Raw genomic sequence first — 17,636 nt, 5'->3', positions numbered from 1 at the left:
GCTCTGACAGCTGATGCTTAAAGTTAGTGAGGGAGATATAAATCTCCAGCTTCAGTGATATTTGCAATTCGTTCCAGTCATTGGCAGCAGAGAACTGGATGGAAAGGCGGACAAAGGGGGTGTTGGCTTTGGGGATGACCAGTGAAATATACCTGCTGGAGCGCGTGCTATGGGTGGGTGTTGCTATGGTGACCAGTGAGCTGAGATAAGGCGGGGATTTACCTAGCAAAGAGTTATAGATTACCTGGAGCCAGTGGGTTTGGCGACGAATATATAGCGAGGGCCAGCCAACGAGAGCATTCAGGTCGCAGTGGTGGGTAGTATATGGGGCTTTGGTGACAAAACGGATGACCCGAGAATTGAACCCTGTGACACCCCCATAGAGACTGCCAGAGGTACGGACAACAGGCCCTCCGATTTGACACACTGAACTCTATCTGAGAAGTAGTTGGTGAACCAGGCAAGGCAGTCATTTGAGAAACTAAGGCTACTGAGTCTGCCGATAAGAATGCGGTGATTGACAGAGTCGAAAGCCTTGGCCAGGTCGATGAAGACGGCTGCACAGTACTGTCTTTTTTCTATGGCGGATATGATATCGTTTAGGACCTTGAGCATGTCTGAGGTGCACCCATGACCAGCTCGGAAACCAGATTGCATAGTGGAAAAGGTATTGGACAATTCAAAATGGTTATTGATATGTTTATTAATTTGGCTTTTGAAGATTTTAGAAAGGCAGGGCATGATATAGGATGGATATAGGTCTATAACAGTTTGGGTCTAGAGTGTCTCCCCCTTTGAAGAGGTGGATGATAGCGGCAGCTTTGCAATCTTTGGGGATCTCAGACGATACAAAAGAGAGGTTGAACAGGCTAGTAATAGGGGTTGCAACAATTTCGGTGGATCATTTTAGAAAGAGAGGGTCCAGATTGTTTAGCCCAGCTGATTTGTAGGGATCCAGATTTTGCAGCTCTTTCAGAATATCAGCTATCTGGATTTGGGTGAAGGAGAAGCGGGGGGTGCTTGGGGAAGTTGCTGCGGGGGGTGCAGAGTTGTTGGCCGGGGTAGGGGGAGCCAGGTAGAAATCATGGCCAGCTGTAGAAAAATGCTTATTGAAATTCTCGATTATCGTAGATTTATCGGTGGTGACAGTGTTTCCTAGCCTCAGTGCAGTAGGCAGCTGGGAGGAGGTGCTCTTATTCTCCATGGACTTTATAGTGTCCCAAAACCTTTTGGAATTAGTGTTACAGGATGCAAATTTCTGTTTGAAAAAACTAGCCTTAGCTTTCTTAACTGACTGTGTATATTGGTTCCTGATTTCCCTGTAAAGTTGCATATCGCGGGGGCTATTCGATGCTATTGCAGTACGCCACGGGATGCTTTTGTGCTGGTCAAGGGCAGTCAAGTCTAGGGTGAACCAGACTTTTTCTTAGTTCTACATTTTTTGAATGGGGCATGCTTATTTAAGATGGTGAGGAAAGCACTTTTAAAGAGCAACCAGGCATCCTCTACGGACGGGATGAGGTCAATATCCTTCCAGGATAGCCGGGCCAGGTCGATTAGAAAGGCCTGCTCGCTGAAGTGTTTTAGGGAGCATTTGACAGTGATGAGGGGTGGTCGTTTGACCCATTACGGATGCAGGCAATGAGGTAGTGATCGCTGAGATTCTGGTTGAAGACAGCAGAGGTGTATTTAGAGGGCAAGTTGGTCAGGATGATATCTATGAGGGTACCCATGTTTACGGATTTAGGGTTGTACCTGGTAGGTTCCTTGATACTTTGTGTGAGGTTGAGGGCATCTAGCTTAGATTGAGGATGGCCGCGGTGTTAAGCATATCCCAGTTTAGGTTACCTAACAGTACAAACTCTGAAGATAGATGGGGGGCAATTAATTCACATATGGTGTCCAGGGCACATCTGGGGGCTGAGGGGGGTCTATAACAAGTGGCAATGGTGAGAGACTTATTTCTGGAAAGGTGGATTTTTAAAAGTAGAAGCTCGAACTGTTTGGGCACAGACCTGGATACTATGACATTCTTCTCTGCAGATCCTCTCAAGCTCTGTAAGGTTGAATGGGGAGCCTCGCTGCACAGCTACTTTCAGGTCTCTCCAGAGATGTTCGATCGGGTTAAAGTCCGGGCTCTGTCTGGGCCACTCAAGGACATTCAGAGACTCATCCTGAAGCCACTCCTGCGTTGTCTTGGCTGTGTGCTTAGTTGTCCAGTTGGAAGGTGAATCTTCGCCCCCAGTCTGAGGTCCTGAGTGCTCTGGAGGAGGTTTTCATCAAGGATCGCTCTATGCTTTGCTCTGTTCATCTTTCCCTAGATCCTGACTAGTCTCCCAGTCCCTGCCGCTGAAAAACATTCCCACGGCATGATGCTGCTACCACCATGCTTCACCATAGGGATGGTGCCAGGTTTCCTCCAGACGTGACACATGGCATTCAGGCCAAAGAGTTCAATCTTGGTTTCATCAGACCAGAGAATATTGTTTCTCATGGTCTGAGAGTCCTTTAGGTGCCTTTTGGCAAACTCAAGCGGGCTGTCATGTGCCTTTTACTGAGGAGTGGCTTCCATCTGGCCACTCTACCATAAAGGCCTGATTGGTGGAGTGCTGCAGAGATGGTTGTCCTTCTGGAAGGTCCTCCAATCTCCACAGAGGAACTCTGGAGCTCTGTCAGTTTGGCCAGGCGGCCAGCTCTAAGAAGAGTCTTGGTGGTTCCAAACGTCTCCCATTTAAGAATGATGGAGGCCACTGAGTTCTTGGGGACCTTCAATGCTGCAGACATTTTTTCTACACAATCTACACAATCCTGTCTCGGAGCTCTACGGACAATTCCTTCGACCTCATGGCTTGGTTTTTGCTCTGACACCTTATATAGGCAGGTGTGTGCCTTTCCAAATCATGTCCAATCAATTTAATTTACCACAGGTGGACTCCAATCAAGTTGTAGAAACATCTCAACGGTGATCAATGGAAACAGGATGCATCTGAGCTCAATTTCGAGTCTCATAGCAAAGGGTCTGAATACTTATGGAAATAAGGTATTTCTGGTTTAATTGTTTAATGCATTTGCCAACATTTCTAAAATCCTGTTTTCACTTTGTCATTATGGGGTATTGTGTGTAGATTGATGAGGAAAACAACTCATTTCATCAATTTTAGGATAAGGTTATAACGTAACAAAATGTGGAAAAAGTCAAGGGGTCTGAATACTTTCCAAATGCACCATAGGTGCAATGATAGCTGCAGTGAAATGTAATTATTATATTTTTGGGGGAGGCTGATCATGGAGAAACTTGTGGTCTTGATTTTATACCAGGAGGACAAATACTCATATTAATCAAATACTGAGAGAATAAACTTTTTTTAAATCAACAGTCAAGCATTACAGCTTGTAAAGGAGATTCACTTTAAGCTTTCCTGAACGTTAATATACCAAGAAATATCCAGCCTTTAAAAACAAGCAATCTTATTTAGATCGCATCATCTCTATAATGTGGATAAGGCAATGTTCTAACTCAATATTTTTTTGGGATGTGGCACAGGTAATAACAACAATGCTTATAGTTGACTCAGAGACAACCACAGTTTCTGTGGATCCAGCTAGGCCTACATGTTCCAGCCTGCCTTTGACTGGTGATATGATAGAGGAGGCAGGATAATTAATCACACTTCATAAAAATGTAGGTTACAGTTGCTGTCAATATAACAAATTAGCAATTTCATGTAATCGAGTTCACTTAAAAAATAAGAATATGTTATCTGCTATTCAAAAGGTGTACATTTCTGTTGTGTCGAATCATCAGGAAATGATCAAGAATAGACTAATGTTTGAGATGTTGGCCGGAAGTGAACGAGTGCACACACTCTAGCTACACACGTGCAATGTTTTAGTTATAGTTTAGCCTAAGATTTCTCAATGTTAATAAACCCTCTTAATATAAAGGGTATATAGGGTGCCTCATCACACTCAATCAGTGTCAGTATTAAGGTTTCAAAGACTCCATATTCTAAATTGAATCTATACCTAAATCTCTCAACTATCAGTGATAAAGGCTTTCTTGGAGGAACAACAGTACAGGAAGTGTTACCCTGCACAGTGCAGGTGACTGTTGGGAACTAGCACATGTGTCATCAGACAGGTAGTTAGGTTAATTAAGGAGTGGCTGCTGTCATCAGAGCAAAGGTGAATAATGCTGGCAGGTATTTCCGCTCCACTGTCTCACAAGGAGTGGTAGGCGGCTAGGCGGGATGGAGGGGCCCAATCAGTGAAGGAGTATGGGGGTGGAAACCATTCACATCACACAGGAAGCTGGTAGATAAGAAATAGAAATTTAACCAGCATAGAGGATTCTATGAATTACGTGCGTTTTCCCCTTTGGACGTTCTAAATATCACTATATCTTTCTGCAATCAGCAAATAGGATATTTTGAGTAAAGTTGGGGGGGGGGGGGGTATTTAAGGAACATTTATAGGCCTATATTTTAATTTACAAAATAAGACAATGGCAAGGACAATGAGTAGAAAGAGCATTCAAATAAATAAATGAATTTGATTATAAATGCTGAAATTATTTTGCTTTCAATAACAGTCAGCGGGAGACTACTGTTCTCTACTGCTGGTGAAAATAAAACTGCTCTAATAATTCTAAATCAATGATACATTACACAGTGTGTGTGTGTGTGTGTGTGTGTGTGTGTATCTGTGTACGTGTGCGCACATTCGTTTGTGTGTGCAGCAGAGCAGCATGTGTTTTCAATCTGGTCCTTTTGGCTTCTTCTACATTGTTCCCAAATGCTCGAGAAAATAATCCCAGTGTGTTTTTTCCCAGGCCGGTTTGCTGGAAATGACCTAACTACTCTACTGCCAGGAAGAGGAATGCGAAGCGTCATTCCCTTGAGCAGCTGGTGACGTCAGAGCTTAGAGTAGGGCCCTGGGCTTCCAACAGGCCAGTCCCCAGCCTGGATATTCCAGAGCTGACAGTAGGCCCATGGGCTTCCGCCAGGCCAGGCCCCAGCCTGGATATTCCAGAGCTGACCGCTGCACTCCCAAAGTAAACCCTCAACAGCTGGAACCAGCCTCTGCCTTTCTCCTGTTCCAAAACAACCTCACACGCCCCAACTACTCTGTGTGTATAACACTACTGCACCGCACCAGAGGGCTATTGGGCCTCTCACTAGCCGAATAGTGCTTCCTGTTACGACACATTTTAAAACAGAAAAGTACTGGTAGGCCTATATAAAAACATATAAACTGGGTTCAACGTGAGATATGACCATAGCTTTACTGCATGAGGAGGATACGTGCTTGATGATAGATGACATAATGACTCTGGCATTTCCTGTGCCATTAAAATTATAACATGACACCATGGCTGTGCATTACCAATACAGTAACTACTGCAGACTGGTGCACTCTCACCATGGTGGGTACACATCGATGATGTCTCTAGGTTCAGGCATGAGCTGGGCAGCTGTCTCCTTAATAAACAGTACCAGGACCTGGGCTCTGCTGCTGGGAGTGGTGAAGGTGGAGGGAGGGGGTCTGTGGTGGTCCGTAGTGGGGGAGTGGTTCTGGTTAGCTCTGGTGGTGAGAGGGGGTCTGTGGTGGTCCGTAGTGGGGGAGTAGTTCTGGTTAGCTCTGGTGGTGAGAGGGGGTCTGTGGTGGTCCGTAGTGGGGGAGTGGTTCTGGTTAGCTCTGGCGGTGAGAGGGGGTCTGTGGTGGTCCGTAGTGGGGGAGTGGTTCTGGTTAGCTCTGGCGGTGAGAGGGGTCTGTGGTGGTCCGTAGTGGGGGAGTGGTTCTGGTTATCTCTGGTGGTGAGAGGGGGTCTGTGGTGGTCCGTAGTGGGGGAGTAGTTCTGGTTAGCTCTGGTGGTGAGAGGGGGTCTGTGGTGGTCCGTAGTGGGGGAGTGGTTCTGGTTAGCTCTGGCGGTGAGAGGGGTCTGTGGTGGTCCGTAGTGGGGGAGTGGTTCTGGTTAGCTCTGGTGGTGAGAGGGGGTCTGTGGTGGTCCGTAGTGGGGGAGTGGTTCTGGTTAGCTCTGGCGGTGAGAGGGGGTCTGTGGTGGTCCGTAGTGGGGGAGTGGTTTTAGTTAGCTCTGGCGGTGAGAGGGGGTCTGTGGTGGTCCGTAGTGGGGGAGTGGTTCTGGTTAGCTCTGGTGGTGAGAGGGGGTCTGTGGTGGTCCGTAGTGGGGGAGTGGTTCAGGTTAGCTCTGGTGGTGAGAGGGGGTCTGTGGTGGTCTGTAGTGGGGGAGTGGTTCTGGTTAGCGCTGGCGGTGAGAGGGGGTCTGTGGTGGTCCGTAGCGGGGGAGTGGTTCTGGTTAGCTCTGGTGGTGAGAGGGGATCTGTGGTGGTCCGTAGTGGGGGAGTGGTTCTGGTTAACTCTGGCTGTGAGAGGGGGTCTGCGGTGGTCCGTAGTGGGGGAGTGGTTCTGGTTAGCTCTGGCGGTGAGAGGGGGTCTGTGGTGGTCCGTAGTGGGGGAGTGGTTCTGGTTAGCTCTGGCGGTGAGAGGGGGTCTGTGGTGGTCCGTAGCAGGGGGCTGCATGCAGCTCTCCACCTGGACTGTCAGGACCTCCAGAATCCCAGGCAATGGAGGAAGGACAAGAACAGCACAGATGGTGTCAGTGTCTGTGTGGGGCACCTTGTATTGCAGGGTCGGGGTCAATTCAGTTTTCAACTGAGGAAGCTGAATAGCAATTCCAATTTCTGAATCAGAAAAATCAATTCATAACAGTTTCACTGTCAGTGTCACTCGTGATGTAATATCTCTTATGGCGAGAGATGTTGTGAATGAATAAAGTACACTACCGTTCAAAAGTTTTTGTTTTTGAAAGAAAATTAAAAAATATGTCCATTAAAATAACATCAAATTGATCAGAAATACTGTGTAGACATTGTTAATGTTGTAAATTACTATTGTAGCTGGAAACGGCTGATTTTTTAAGGAATATCTACATAGGCCTACAGAGGTCCATTATCAGCAACCATCACTCCTGTGTTCCAATGACACGCTGTGTTAGCTAATCCAAGTTTATCATTTTAAAAGGCTAATTGATCATTAGAAAACCCTTTTGCAATTATTTTAGCACAGCTGAAAACTGTTGTTCTAATTAAAGAAGGAATAAAACTGGCCTTTAGACTAGTTGAGTATCTGGAGCATCAGCATTTGTGGGTTCAATCAGAAGCACAAAACGTCCAGAAAAAAATTACTTTCTTCTGAAACTTGTCAGTCTATTCTTGTTCTGGGAAATTAAGGCTATTCCATGTGAGAAATTGCCAAGAAACTGAAGATCTGGTACAACGCTGTGTACTACTCCCTTCACAGAACAGCGCAAACTGGCCATAACCAGAATAGAAAGAGGAGTGGGAGGCCCCGGCGCACAACTGAGCAAGAGGACAAGTACATTAGAGTGTCTAGTTTGAGAAACAGACCCCTCACAAGTCCTCAACTGGCAGCTTAATTAAATAGTACCCGCAAAACACCAGTCTCAAAGTCAACAGTGAAGAGGCGACTCCGGGATGCTGGCCCTCTAGGCAGAGTTCCTCTGTCCAGTGTCTGTGTTCTTTTGCCCATCTTAATATTTTATTTTTATTGGCCAGTCTGAGATATGACTTTTTCTTTGCAACTCTGCCATTCCCCAATGTTGGAAGGTGGGCCCCGAGTGAAAAAGTTTGGGAACCCCTGCTTTATTAGACAGCAGGTCTAATACAGGAAAGAGTGAACTGAGTCCTCTTTCTGTAATGAACTAGTGAATCAATCTAATCAAGTGTGTGTGAAGAAATAACATAAATGACAGACACACACATACAGTTAATTCCTATGAGGATGAACACAAACAGGTGTCTTATAATTGCTCAAGCTAGTGGTGTTCTAATAACTGCCGGTATTATTGTTTACGAGAAGTTGCTCGTAAATCAATGCGAGAAAGTCAACAAACAAGTGCCAACAGTAGTATAGCATGATCCAGGAAGGCCAAATACTCACTAGATGTCACATGACTCTAAAAAACAGTGATGGGGGAAAAAAATCAATACAGTAACATATCGCAATATTATTTTTGTACAATATTATATTGATATGACTCCAAGCATCGATTTGTATAAAAAAATAATAGATAGCGTTAGCTAGCGCAATTTGGCTGTACCTGTGCCAAAACTCTGGTATTTGTCGTCCTATAGCTTGTTCTCCATCTTCTTTTTAAATAGTGAGCCAAAATGTTTTCAGCACTATTATTTCCCTGACTGATCGTATTCTCAGGCTCTCTTTTGTCTATCTGCAGCAGATATACATTGCATTCGGAAAGTATAAAGTGTACAGGATTATATAGAGCCATTATTGCATGGAACTCCATTCCATCTCATATTGCTCAAATGAACAGAAAACCTGGTTTAAAAAAAACAGATAAAGCAACACCTCTTCCCTATTTGAAGTAGATAGTTTGTGTGTATGTATTGGTATTGATATGTAGGCTACGTGTGCCTTTTGAAAATATTTTTAAATTGATGTAGTTCTGTCCTTGAGTGAATTGTTCTTGTCTATTAATGTTCTGTATTATGTCATGTTTCATGTTCTGTGTGGACCCCAGGAAGAGTAGCTGCTGCTTTTGCAACAGCCAATGGGGATCCTAATAAAATACCAAATACCAAGTTGGATGGGGTGCGTCGCTGCACCGCTATTTTCAGGTCTCTCCAGAGATGTTCGATCGGGTTCAAGTTTTTTATTTATTTTGTCTATCTTTATTTCAACAAGGAACACAGACTGAGACCAAGGTCTCTTTTACAGCTGGGCCCTGCGTATACATGTTTACACATACAGTTTAGGTACAATGATTAAGAAACTACACAAGACAAACAAAACGATCACAGATAACACCAAAAAATACAGCAACCGATTACATTTACACATAGGTTATTCCCCTAACAGCACAATAACTTTTATTACCCGAAACAGTTATTAGCAATACAAAAATAAAAATCCTCCAATAAATATTTAAAATGGGCAAGGGGGACAAGAGTCTCAAGTTTAAGTTTAGTCTGCAGGCTATTCCATAAGCAAAGAGCGTAACTGTCATGTTCTGACCATAGTAAGTTGTTATTTTCTATGGTAGAGTAGATCAGGGTGTGACAGGGGGTGTTTGTCTATGTTTTGTATTTCTATGTTCAGTTTCTAGTTTTGTATTTCTATGTTGGTTTTGTTTGGTATGATCTCCAATTAGAGGCAGCCGGTTGTCGTTGTCTCTAATTGGAGGTCATATTTAAGTTGATGTTTGTCCCACCTGTTTTTGTGTGTGATTAATTCTTGAGTAGTGTGTTTTCTCTCTGCATCACGGTTTGTTGTTTTGTGTATTCAAGTATTTAGTGTTGGCATTTTGTTTCACGGTAAATAAAATATGTGGAACTACGAACACGCTGCATTTTGGTCCGATCCTTTGAACAGCCGTGACAGTAACAGGAAAAGGCAGCCATACCCAACTCTGTGGAAATCGCATGGGCCTCAAGTGTAATCCATGCTTGAGACCTGGTTTTAGGAATTCTAATTCTAATATTGATGAGTGATGATAAATAAGATGGTAGCTTATTCAGAAGTGCTTTATAGACAAACACGAGAGCATGTTGTTCTCGTCTCACGGACAGCAAAGTCCAACCCACATTTTTATATAAAACACAGTGGTGAGTTCTGTAGCTAGCACCTGTAATAAACCTAAGTGCGCAATGATAAGTAGCATCCAGCGATTTAAGTGTTGATGCCGTAGCATGCATGTAAATAATATCCCCATAATCTATAACAGACATCAAAGTAGCTTGTACAATTTGTCTTCTATTTGTAGAGGACAAACATGTCCTGTTTCTATAGAGGAAGCCTAGCTTGATTTTTAGCCGTTTACAAAGTTCGTCAATATGCATTTTAAAAGACAGTTTATCATCCAACCATATCCCTAAGTATTTATATGCAGAGACCTGATTAATTTGAGAACCATCTAAGCTCGTAAGTGCAAGTGTATTTTCAACCAACTTTTTGAACCTTTTAAAAATCATAAAATGTGTTTTCTTTGCATTTAAAACAAGTTCCAGCTGTATAAAAGACCCTTGTGATATCTTAAAATCGGTCTCCAATAATGATAATGCTTGGTCAGCCGTTGAAGAGATAGAGTACATGACAGTGTCATCAGCATATAAATTAATTTGACACTTTCTTATCTCATCACTGATATTGTTTATGCGTAGAGTGAACAGTAATGGACCGAGTATAGAACCTTGTGGGACCCCTTTAACCAACTCCAATGGCTCCGACTGGATGTCGTCGAATCTAACAGCCTGACTTCTATCCTTTAGATAGTCATGAAACCAACGACAGGCATCCAATCCCAGTCCTATTGACGACAGCTTACCCAAAAGTATTGCATGGTCTACAGTGTCAAAAGCTTTCGATAAATCTATGAACAAGGCGGCACAGTACTTTCTATTATCTAGGGAATTAGTTATATAATTTACAACATGTACAGTGGCCGTAATAGTACTGTGTTTAGGTCTGAAGCCAGATCGATTACTAGAAAGAGTATTGTTAACAGTTAAAAAAGATTGTAGTTGCCTATTCACCAATGACTCTAGAATTTTAGCCAAACAGGAGAGCTTAGAGATGGGCCGATAATTATCCAATTCACTACCATAACCTCCCTTGAGGAGTGGTAAAACAAAAGCTGTTTTCCAAGATTTAGGAATCTTTCCTACGATAAATGTTTGATTAAAGATATGTTTCACTACACCAGCAATAATAAGTGCCGCACACTTGAGTAAATATGGATCCAGATTGTGAGCGCCTAATGATTACGGGGTCTGGCTGGGCCATTCAAGTACATTCAGAGACTTGTCCCGAAGCCGCTACTGCGTTGTCTTGGCTGTGTGCTTAGGGTCGTTGTCCTGTTGGAAGGTGAACCTTCGCCCCAGTCTGAGGCCCTGAGCACTCTGGAGCAGGTTTTCATCAACGATCTCTCTGTACTTTGCTCCGTTCATCTTTCCCTCGATCCTGACTAGTCTCCCAGTCCCTGCCGCTGAAAAACATTCCCACAGCTTGATGCTGTCACCACCATGCTTCACCGCAGGGATGGTGCCAGGTTTCCTCCAGACCTCATGCTTGGCATTCAGGCCAAAGAGTTCAATCTTGGTTTCATCAGACCAGAGAATCTTGTTTCTCATGGTCTGAGAGTCTTTAGGTGCCTTTTGGCAAACACCAAGCGGGCTGTCATGTGCCTTTTACTGAGGAGTGGCTTCCGTCTGGCCACTCTACCATAAAGGCCCATAGGGAAGCACAATTGGCTCAGCATTGTCCGGGTTAGGGGAGGGTTTGGCCGGAGTAGGCCATCATTGTAAATAAGAATTTGTTCTTAACTGACTTGCCTTGTTAAATAAAGGTTACATTTAAAAATGTTTAAAAAAGTGTGGAGTGCTACAGAAATGGTTGTTCTTCTGGAAGATTCTTCCATCTCCACAGAGAAACTCTGGAGCTCTGTCAGAGTGATCATTGGGTTCTTGGTCACCTCCCTGACGAAGCCCCTTCTCCGCCGATTGCTCAGTTTGGCCGGGCGGCCAGCTCTAGTAAGAGTCATGGTGGTTCCAAACTTCTTCCATTTAAGAATGATGGAGGACACTGTGTTATTGGGGACCTTCAATGCTGCAGAAATGTGTTGGTACCCTTCCCCAGATCTGTGCCTCGACACAATCCTGTCTCCGAGCTATACGGACAATTCCTTCCACCTCATGGCTTGGTTTTTGCTCTGACCTTCACTGTCAACTGTGGGAACTTATATAGATAGTTGTGTGCCTTTCCAAATCATGTCTAATCAATTGAATTTACCACAGGTGGACTCCAATCAAGGTGTAGAAACATCTCAAGGATGATCAATGGAAACAGGATGCACCTGAGCTCAATTTCGAGTCTCATAGCAAAGGATCTGAAAGTAAATAAGGTACTTCTGTTTTAGTTTTTTCTATAAATTTGCAAACATTTCTAAAACCGTCTTTCGCTTTGTCATTATGGGGTATTGTGTGTAGATTGATGGAAAAAAAATATTTAATCAATTTTAGAATAAGGCTGTAACGTAACAAAATGTGGTAAAATTCAAAGGGTCTGAATTCTTTCCGAATGCACTGTATAGTGAGCAATATGTTTGGAACATCAATCGAAGTATCAAATCCCAATACATATAGAATCGTAATACATATCGTAACAGCACCTAAGTATCGTGATAATATTGTATCGTGAAATCCCTGGCAACTCCCAGCCCTGCTAAAAACTCGGCGAAATTTGTGCAAACTCTTCACCTGAACATTCTATATTCATGTTCTTCTCTCACACTGTCAAAAGAAAACCAAGTCATCCATACTGACTGAACGTGAGTTGGAAAAGGTAGGCGTTTTTTGTGTTGTCTTTTTCCACGATCAACTGTCACGTTACAATAGTTGTTCAACCTAATTATCTAAGAGCCAATGACATTGAGTGACAAACTTGTGCTTCGGTTACACCATGGAAAGACAAAAAACAAGTCAGCAAGCAGAGCGTTTCCTGTCACCTACATACTGGCCGCGACCAAGTTCACTGTTGCCGCAACCAGCATTTCCTCCATGCGCCCTCATTCTTCATGAGACCACAGATCAGAGCAGAAAATCATGCCCGCTTGAGAGAGAGCATAAAATCAAAGTTCATTTTGAACCCTAAAAGGAGAGTAGCTACCGTATGTAGGAACGTGTGGTAAGAATGAGGACCAGTTCATAAGCACCACTAGGTTTCTTTCCCCACCCTGCACAAGGTTTTGTAATGGAAATTACAAATTGATCTCCACACTTAATGTTTGTGCTTATCTAATAACCAATTTCTGTGTTCTATTCATGTGCTGCTCTAATATCCAATTTCTGTGATCATGCAAGTGGCAAACAACAGTTTCATTTTACTTCTGTATGTTTGTTGTTTCCTTGTTTTTACATGCAAACTAAAGGTACAAAAATATTTGGGGGTTTGTCTATATTACATGTGGTTACAGTAAAGTCAGATGGACTGGTGCGTTTGGTTGGTTGTTTGTTTGTTCATTTGTTGCCTGTATTAACTGTGGCTGTAGTAGTAATGTCAGAGATGGACTGGTGCCTCCAGAAGCTGGAGCCTGTTCAGTCGCTCCGCCAGGCTGCCCCTGCAGGAAATGACACACAGCATCACACACAGACCCCACCTTCAGTATCCTCACCAATACTGTATAAATAGCACTCAATTCAGGTTGAGGTACTTTAAATGGATTTGTGAAAAGTCCACATACATGATTCTGTACATGGAACTGTAGAATTTTAAAAGAAAGTAAGTAGCTAGGCTAGTAGTCATACTCTGTGGAGAAAGGATGTCTTATCTAAGGGTCTTAACTAGGATAGTGACATTTGGCACTGACATGATGTCACCCAGGTAGCCGTTTGATCAGCAGCATCATCCTGGAAACATCTGCAGACGTTGTGTATGTTTGTGTGCGTGCCATGCAATGATGATTATTTCCCTCGCATTGTTTCTCAATATCCAAGATCTAGTTTATTATGAGAGAGATCATACAGTTGAAGTCGGAAGTTTACACACACCTTAGCCAAATACATTTAAACTCAGTTATTCACAATTCCTGACATTTAATCCTAGTAAGAATTCCCTGTCTTAGGTCAGTCAGGATCACCACTTTATTTTAAGAATGTGAAATGTCAGAATAATAGTAGAGAATGATTTATTTCAGCTTTTATTTCTTTCATCACATTCCCAGTGGGTCAGAAGTTTACATAGACTCAATTAGTATTTGGTAGCTTTGCCTTTAAATTGTTTAATTTGGGTCAAATGTTTCAGGTAGCCTTCATCAAGCTTCCCACAATAAGTTGGGTGAATTTTGGCCCATTCCTCCATGACAGAGTTGTTGTAACTGAGTCAGTTTGTAGGCCTCCTTGCTCACACATACTTTTTCAGTTCTTCCCACAAATGTTCTATAGGATTGAGGTCAGGGCTTTGTGATGGCCACTCCAGTACCTTGACTTTGTTGTCCTTACGCCATTTTGCCACAACTTTGGAAGTATGCTAGGGGTCATTGTCCATTTGGAAGACTCATTTGCGACCAAGCTTTGACTTCCTGACTGATGTCTTGAGATGTTGCTTCAATATATCCACATAATGTTCCTTCCTCATGATGCCATCTATTTTGTGAAGTGCACCAGGCCCTCCTGCAGCAAAGCACCCCCACAACATGATGCTGCCACTCCCGTGCTTCACGGTTGGGATGGTGTTCTTTGGCTTGCAAGCCTCCCTCTTTTTCCTCCAAACATATTGATGGTCATTATGGCCAAACAGTTGTATTGTTGTTTAATCAGACCAGAGGACATTTCTCCAAAAAGTATGATCTTTGTCCCCATGTGCAGTTGCAAACCGTAGTCTGGCTTTTTTATGGAGGTTTTGGACCAGTGGCTTCTTCCTTGCTGAGCGGCCTTTCAGGTTATGTCGATATAGGACTCGTTTTACTGCGGATGTAGATACTTTTGTACCTGTTTCCTCCAGCATCTTCACAAGGTCCTTTGCTGTTGTTCTGGGATTGATTTGCACTTTTCGCACCAAAGTACGTTCATCTCTACGAGACAGAACGCGTCTCCTTCCTGAGCGGAATGACAGCTGCGTGGTCCGATGGTGTTTATACTTGCTTACTATTGTTTGTACAGATGAACGTGGTACCTTCAGGCGTTTGGAAATTGCTCCCAAGGATGAACCAGACTTGTGGAGGTCTGCAGGCCTTGAAATACATCCACATGTACACCTCCAATTGACTCAAATTATGTCAATTAGCCTATCAGAAGCTTCTAAAGCCATGACATCATTTTCTGGAATTTTCCAAGCTGTTTAAAGGCACAGTCAACTTAGTGTATGTAAACTTCTGACCCACTGGAATTGTGATACAGTGAATTATAAGTGAAATAATCTGTCTGTAAACAATTGTATGAAAAATTACTTAGTTTGTTAATAAGAAATTTGTGCAGTGGTTGAAAAACTAGTTTTAATGACTCCAACCTAAGTGTATGTATGTAAAATATTAATTTTGTCTTTTTTCTCAAACCTTTGAAATGTCCTTTTCTTTTTGTTGGAGTCCTATGGGTCCTTGGAGTTCCTGTCAGTATGTTTCTGGGGTGTCTGCCGCACTGCCTGAGTGGACCTGACCCAGTCAGTGACTGACCATCTGCTGCCCTCTCCCTCACCAGTCTGCAGAGGACACTCAGCCATAACCTCAGCCTCCGGGTCTGCAGAGGACACTCAGCCATAACCTCAGCCTCCGGTCTGCATAGGACACTCAGCAACAACCCTAGCCTCCAGTCTGTATAGGACACTCAGCAACAATCCCAGCTTCCAGTCTGTATAGGACACTCAGCAACAATCCCAGCCTCCAGTCTGTATAGGACACTCAGCAACAATCCCAGCTTCCAGTCTGTATAGGACACTCAGCAACAATCCCAGCTTCCAGTCTGTATAGGACACTCAGCAACAACCCCAGTTTCCAGTCTGTATAGGACACTCAGCAACAATCCCAGCTTCCAGTCTGTATAGGACACTCAGCAACAATCCCAGCTTCCAGTCTGTATAGGACACTCAGCAACAATCCCAGCTTCCAGTCTGTATAGGACACTCAGCAACAATCCCAGCTTCCAGTCTGTATAGGACACTCAGCAACAATCCCAGCTTCCAGTCTGTATAGGACACTCAGCAACAATCCCAGCTTCCAGTCTGTATAGGACACTCAGCAACAACCCCAGCCTCCAGTCTGTATAGGACACTCAGCAACAATCCCAGCTTCCAGTCTGTATAGGACACTCAGTAACAACCCCAGCTTCCAGTCTGCTCTGGGTCAGGGTGTCATTGCTCTTTCCTTCTCCTTCCCCATCAGACGGGTAGTTGGAGATGTCAGTGTCTGCCATTAGTCTATTATTAAGAGCTTTACACATCATACCATGATATCAATGTAATATGTTCATTCCAACTGTCATTGTTTTGGCAGGTCTTTTCCTTCATTCAAATATTTGATCCAACACTTGGGTGCCTTTATGTGGCATATTATCACGTATCAAGTATTATGTACAATAGGATCAAAAACCTCTCTTAAACTGTCATCAATGAGGATTAAGGAACTCATATGGAATTATAAAGGATGGGCACAAAGGAACATGCTGTTACACTAACAATTACAGAACACTGTGTTTTACTACTGTTTTGTTGGGTACACACAGCACACCTGGATATAAGTTCTCATGTGGAAAAATCCAAGACACTCTCTCTCCACCCTGTCATGTGCAGACATGACCAGCATACCAGACCCCTTCCCTGTCAGCCACCCACCCCACCCCAGTCCAGCATACCAGCCCGCTTCCCTGTCAGCCAGCCACCCACCCCACCCCAGTCCAGCCTACCAGCCCCCTTCTCTGTCAGCCAGCCAGCCACCCCACCCCAGTCCAGCCTACCAGCCCCCTTCCCTGTCAGCCACCCACCCACCCCACCCCACCCCAGTGCAGCCTACCAGTCCCCTTCCCTGTCAGCCAGCCACCCCACCCCACCCCAGTGCAGCCTACCAGTCCCCTTCCCTGTCAGCCACCCACCCCAGTCCAGCCTTCCAGCCCCCTACCCTGTCAGCCACCCACCCCACCCCAGTGCAGCCTACCAGGCCCCTACCCTGTCAGCCACCCACCCTAGCCCACGCAGCAGCAGCCCAGCAGCACGCTTTCTTACTTGAATCAACTTGGCCCTGCTAGGCGGAGTGCCAGCAGACGTCACACTCTAACTAGCTACAGAGAGCAGGAACACGATGTTCCTGGCTTGTGCTAAAAAATGTGTTCATTTACCCTGTCTGCACTGAATGCATTGGAAGTAAGTACACAGCTCACACAGCTCTCCCTCTCTCTCGACCTATGAGCGCCAGGACCTGCCTCCTAGCTAGCATGTTGTTGCTGAACCAACAGTAGTAAAAGGCTGCTTTACAACCCTGCTGGCACGCCTAGATGTGGTACCGATAATCTTATTAACCCTGTTGGCTGCAGAAAGGCTGCAGCAGACCTGGGTTCAAATGCTATTTGAACTCTCTCTTTCAAATAGTTTGAGTGATTGCTTTAGTGCCTGGAGTGCCAGGTGGGCGGGGCTTGTACTTTTTGGACTTTTTTGGTTCCATTGCAACCGGTAAGCTCAATCAAGCAGTTATTTGAAATTATTTCAAATAGTTTTTGAACCTAGGTCTTGGCTTTGGACGATTAGGCTTGGGTGTGGATTTGCCTTCATCTGGCAAGTGGCTAACTCTCTGGCCTTGAAATACATTGTCACCATGCATGCTCCTCCTCTTATCTACCCACCACAGACTTCCAGAACAATAATACAAATGAAAGAGCACTACACTGTCATGGCAAACACAGATAAAGTGAGTCAGCCAAGTCGTGTGTTTTGTTTCAGCTTGAAATTAAACAATGAATTTGAGATCTCAAAATCTGTATCCTGTTAGATCCAATTTGATTTACTATCGGCAGTAACCATCCCATCCTCCGCAGAGAGTAGAAAACGACTAACTCTTACCCTACTGACCCAAGCTGTATTCAAAGGAAAGGGAAACTGAT

The 17,636-nt window shown here is 44.1% G+C and overlaps 1 protein-coding gene across 1 annotated transcript; it reads left to right on the top strand.

Moving 5' to 3' along the window:
• The first annotated feature begins 16,327 nt into the window (after nucleotides 1-16,327).
• LOC106569262 (classical arabinogalactan protein 9-like) lies at nucleotides 16,328-16,768 on the top strand. The gene has a single exon (XM_014140454.2). It carries the CDS (start codon nucleotides 16,328-16,330, stop codon nucleotides 16,766-16,768), a length of 441 nt encoding a protein of 146 aa, XP_013995929.2.
• The last annotated feature ends 868 nt before the right edge of the window (nucleotides 16,769-17,636 follow it).

Source organism: Salmo salar, chromosome ssa14 (genome assembly GCF_905237065.1).
Source record: "Salmo salar chromosome ssa14, Ssal_v3.1, whole genome shotgun sequence".
Classification (NCBI taxonomy): Eukaryota; Metazoa; Chordata; class Actinopteri; order Salmoniformes; family Salmonidae; genus Salmo; species Salmo salar.
This window is presented reverse-complemented; position numbering and strand designations above follow the sequence as displayed.

What these genes read in the sequence shown, in the direction of transcription:
- LOC106569262 (XM_014140454.2), top strand. Translation starts at nt 16,328, where the DNA reads ATGTGCAGACATGACCAGCATACCAGACCCCTTCCCTGTCAGCCACCC.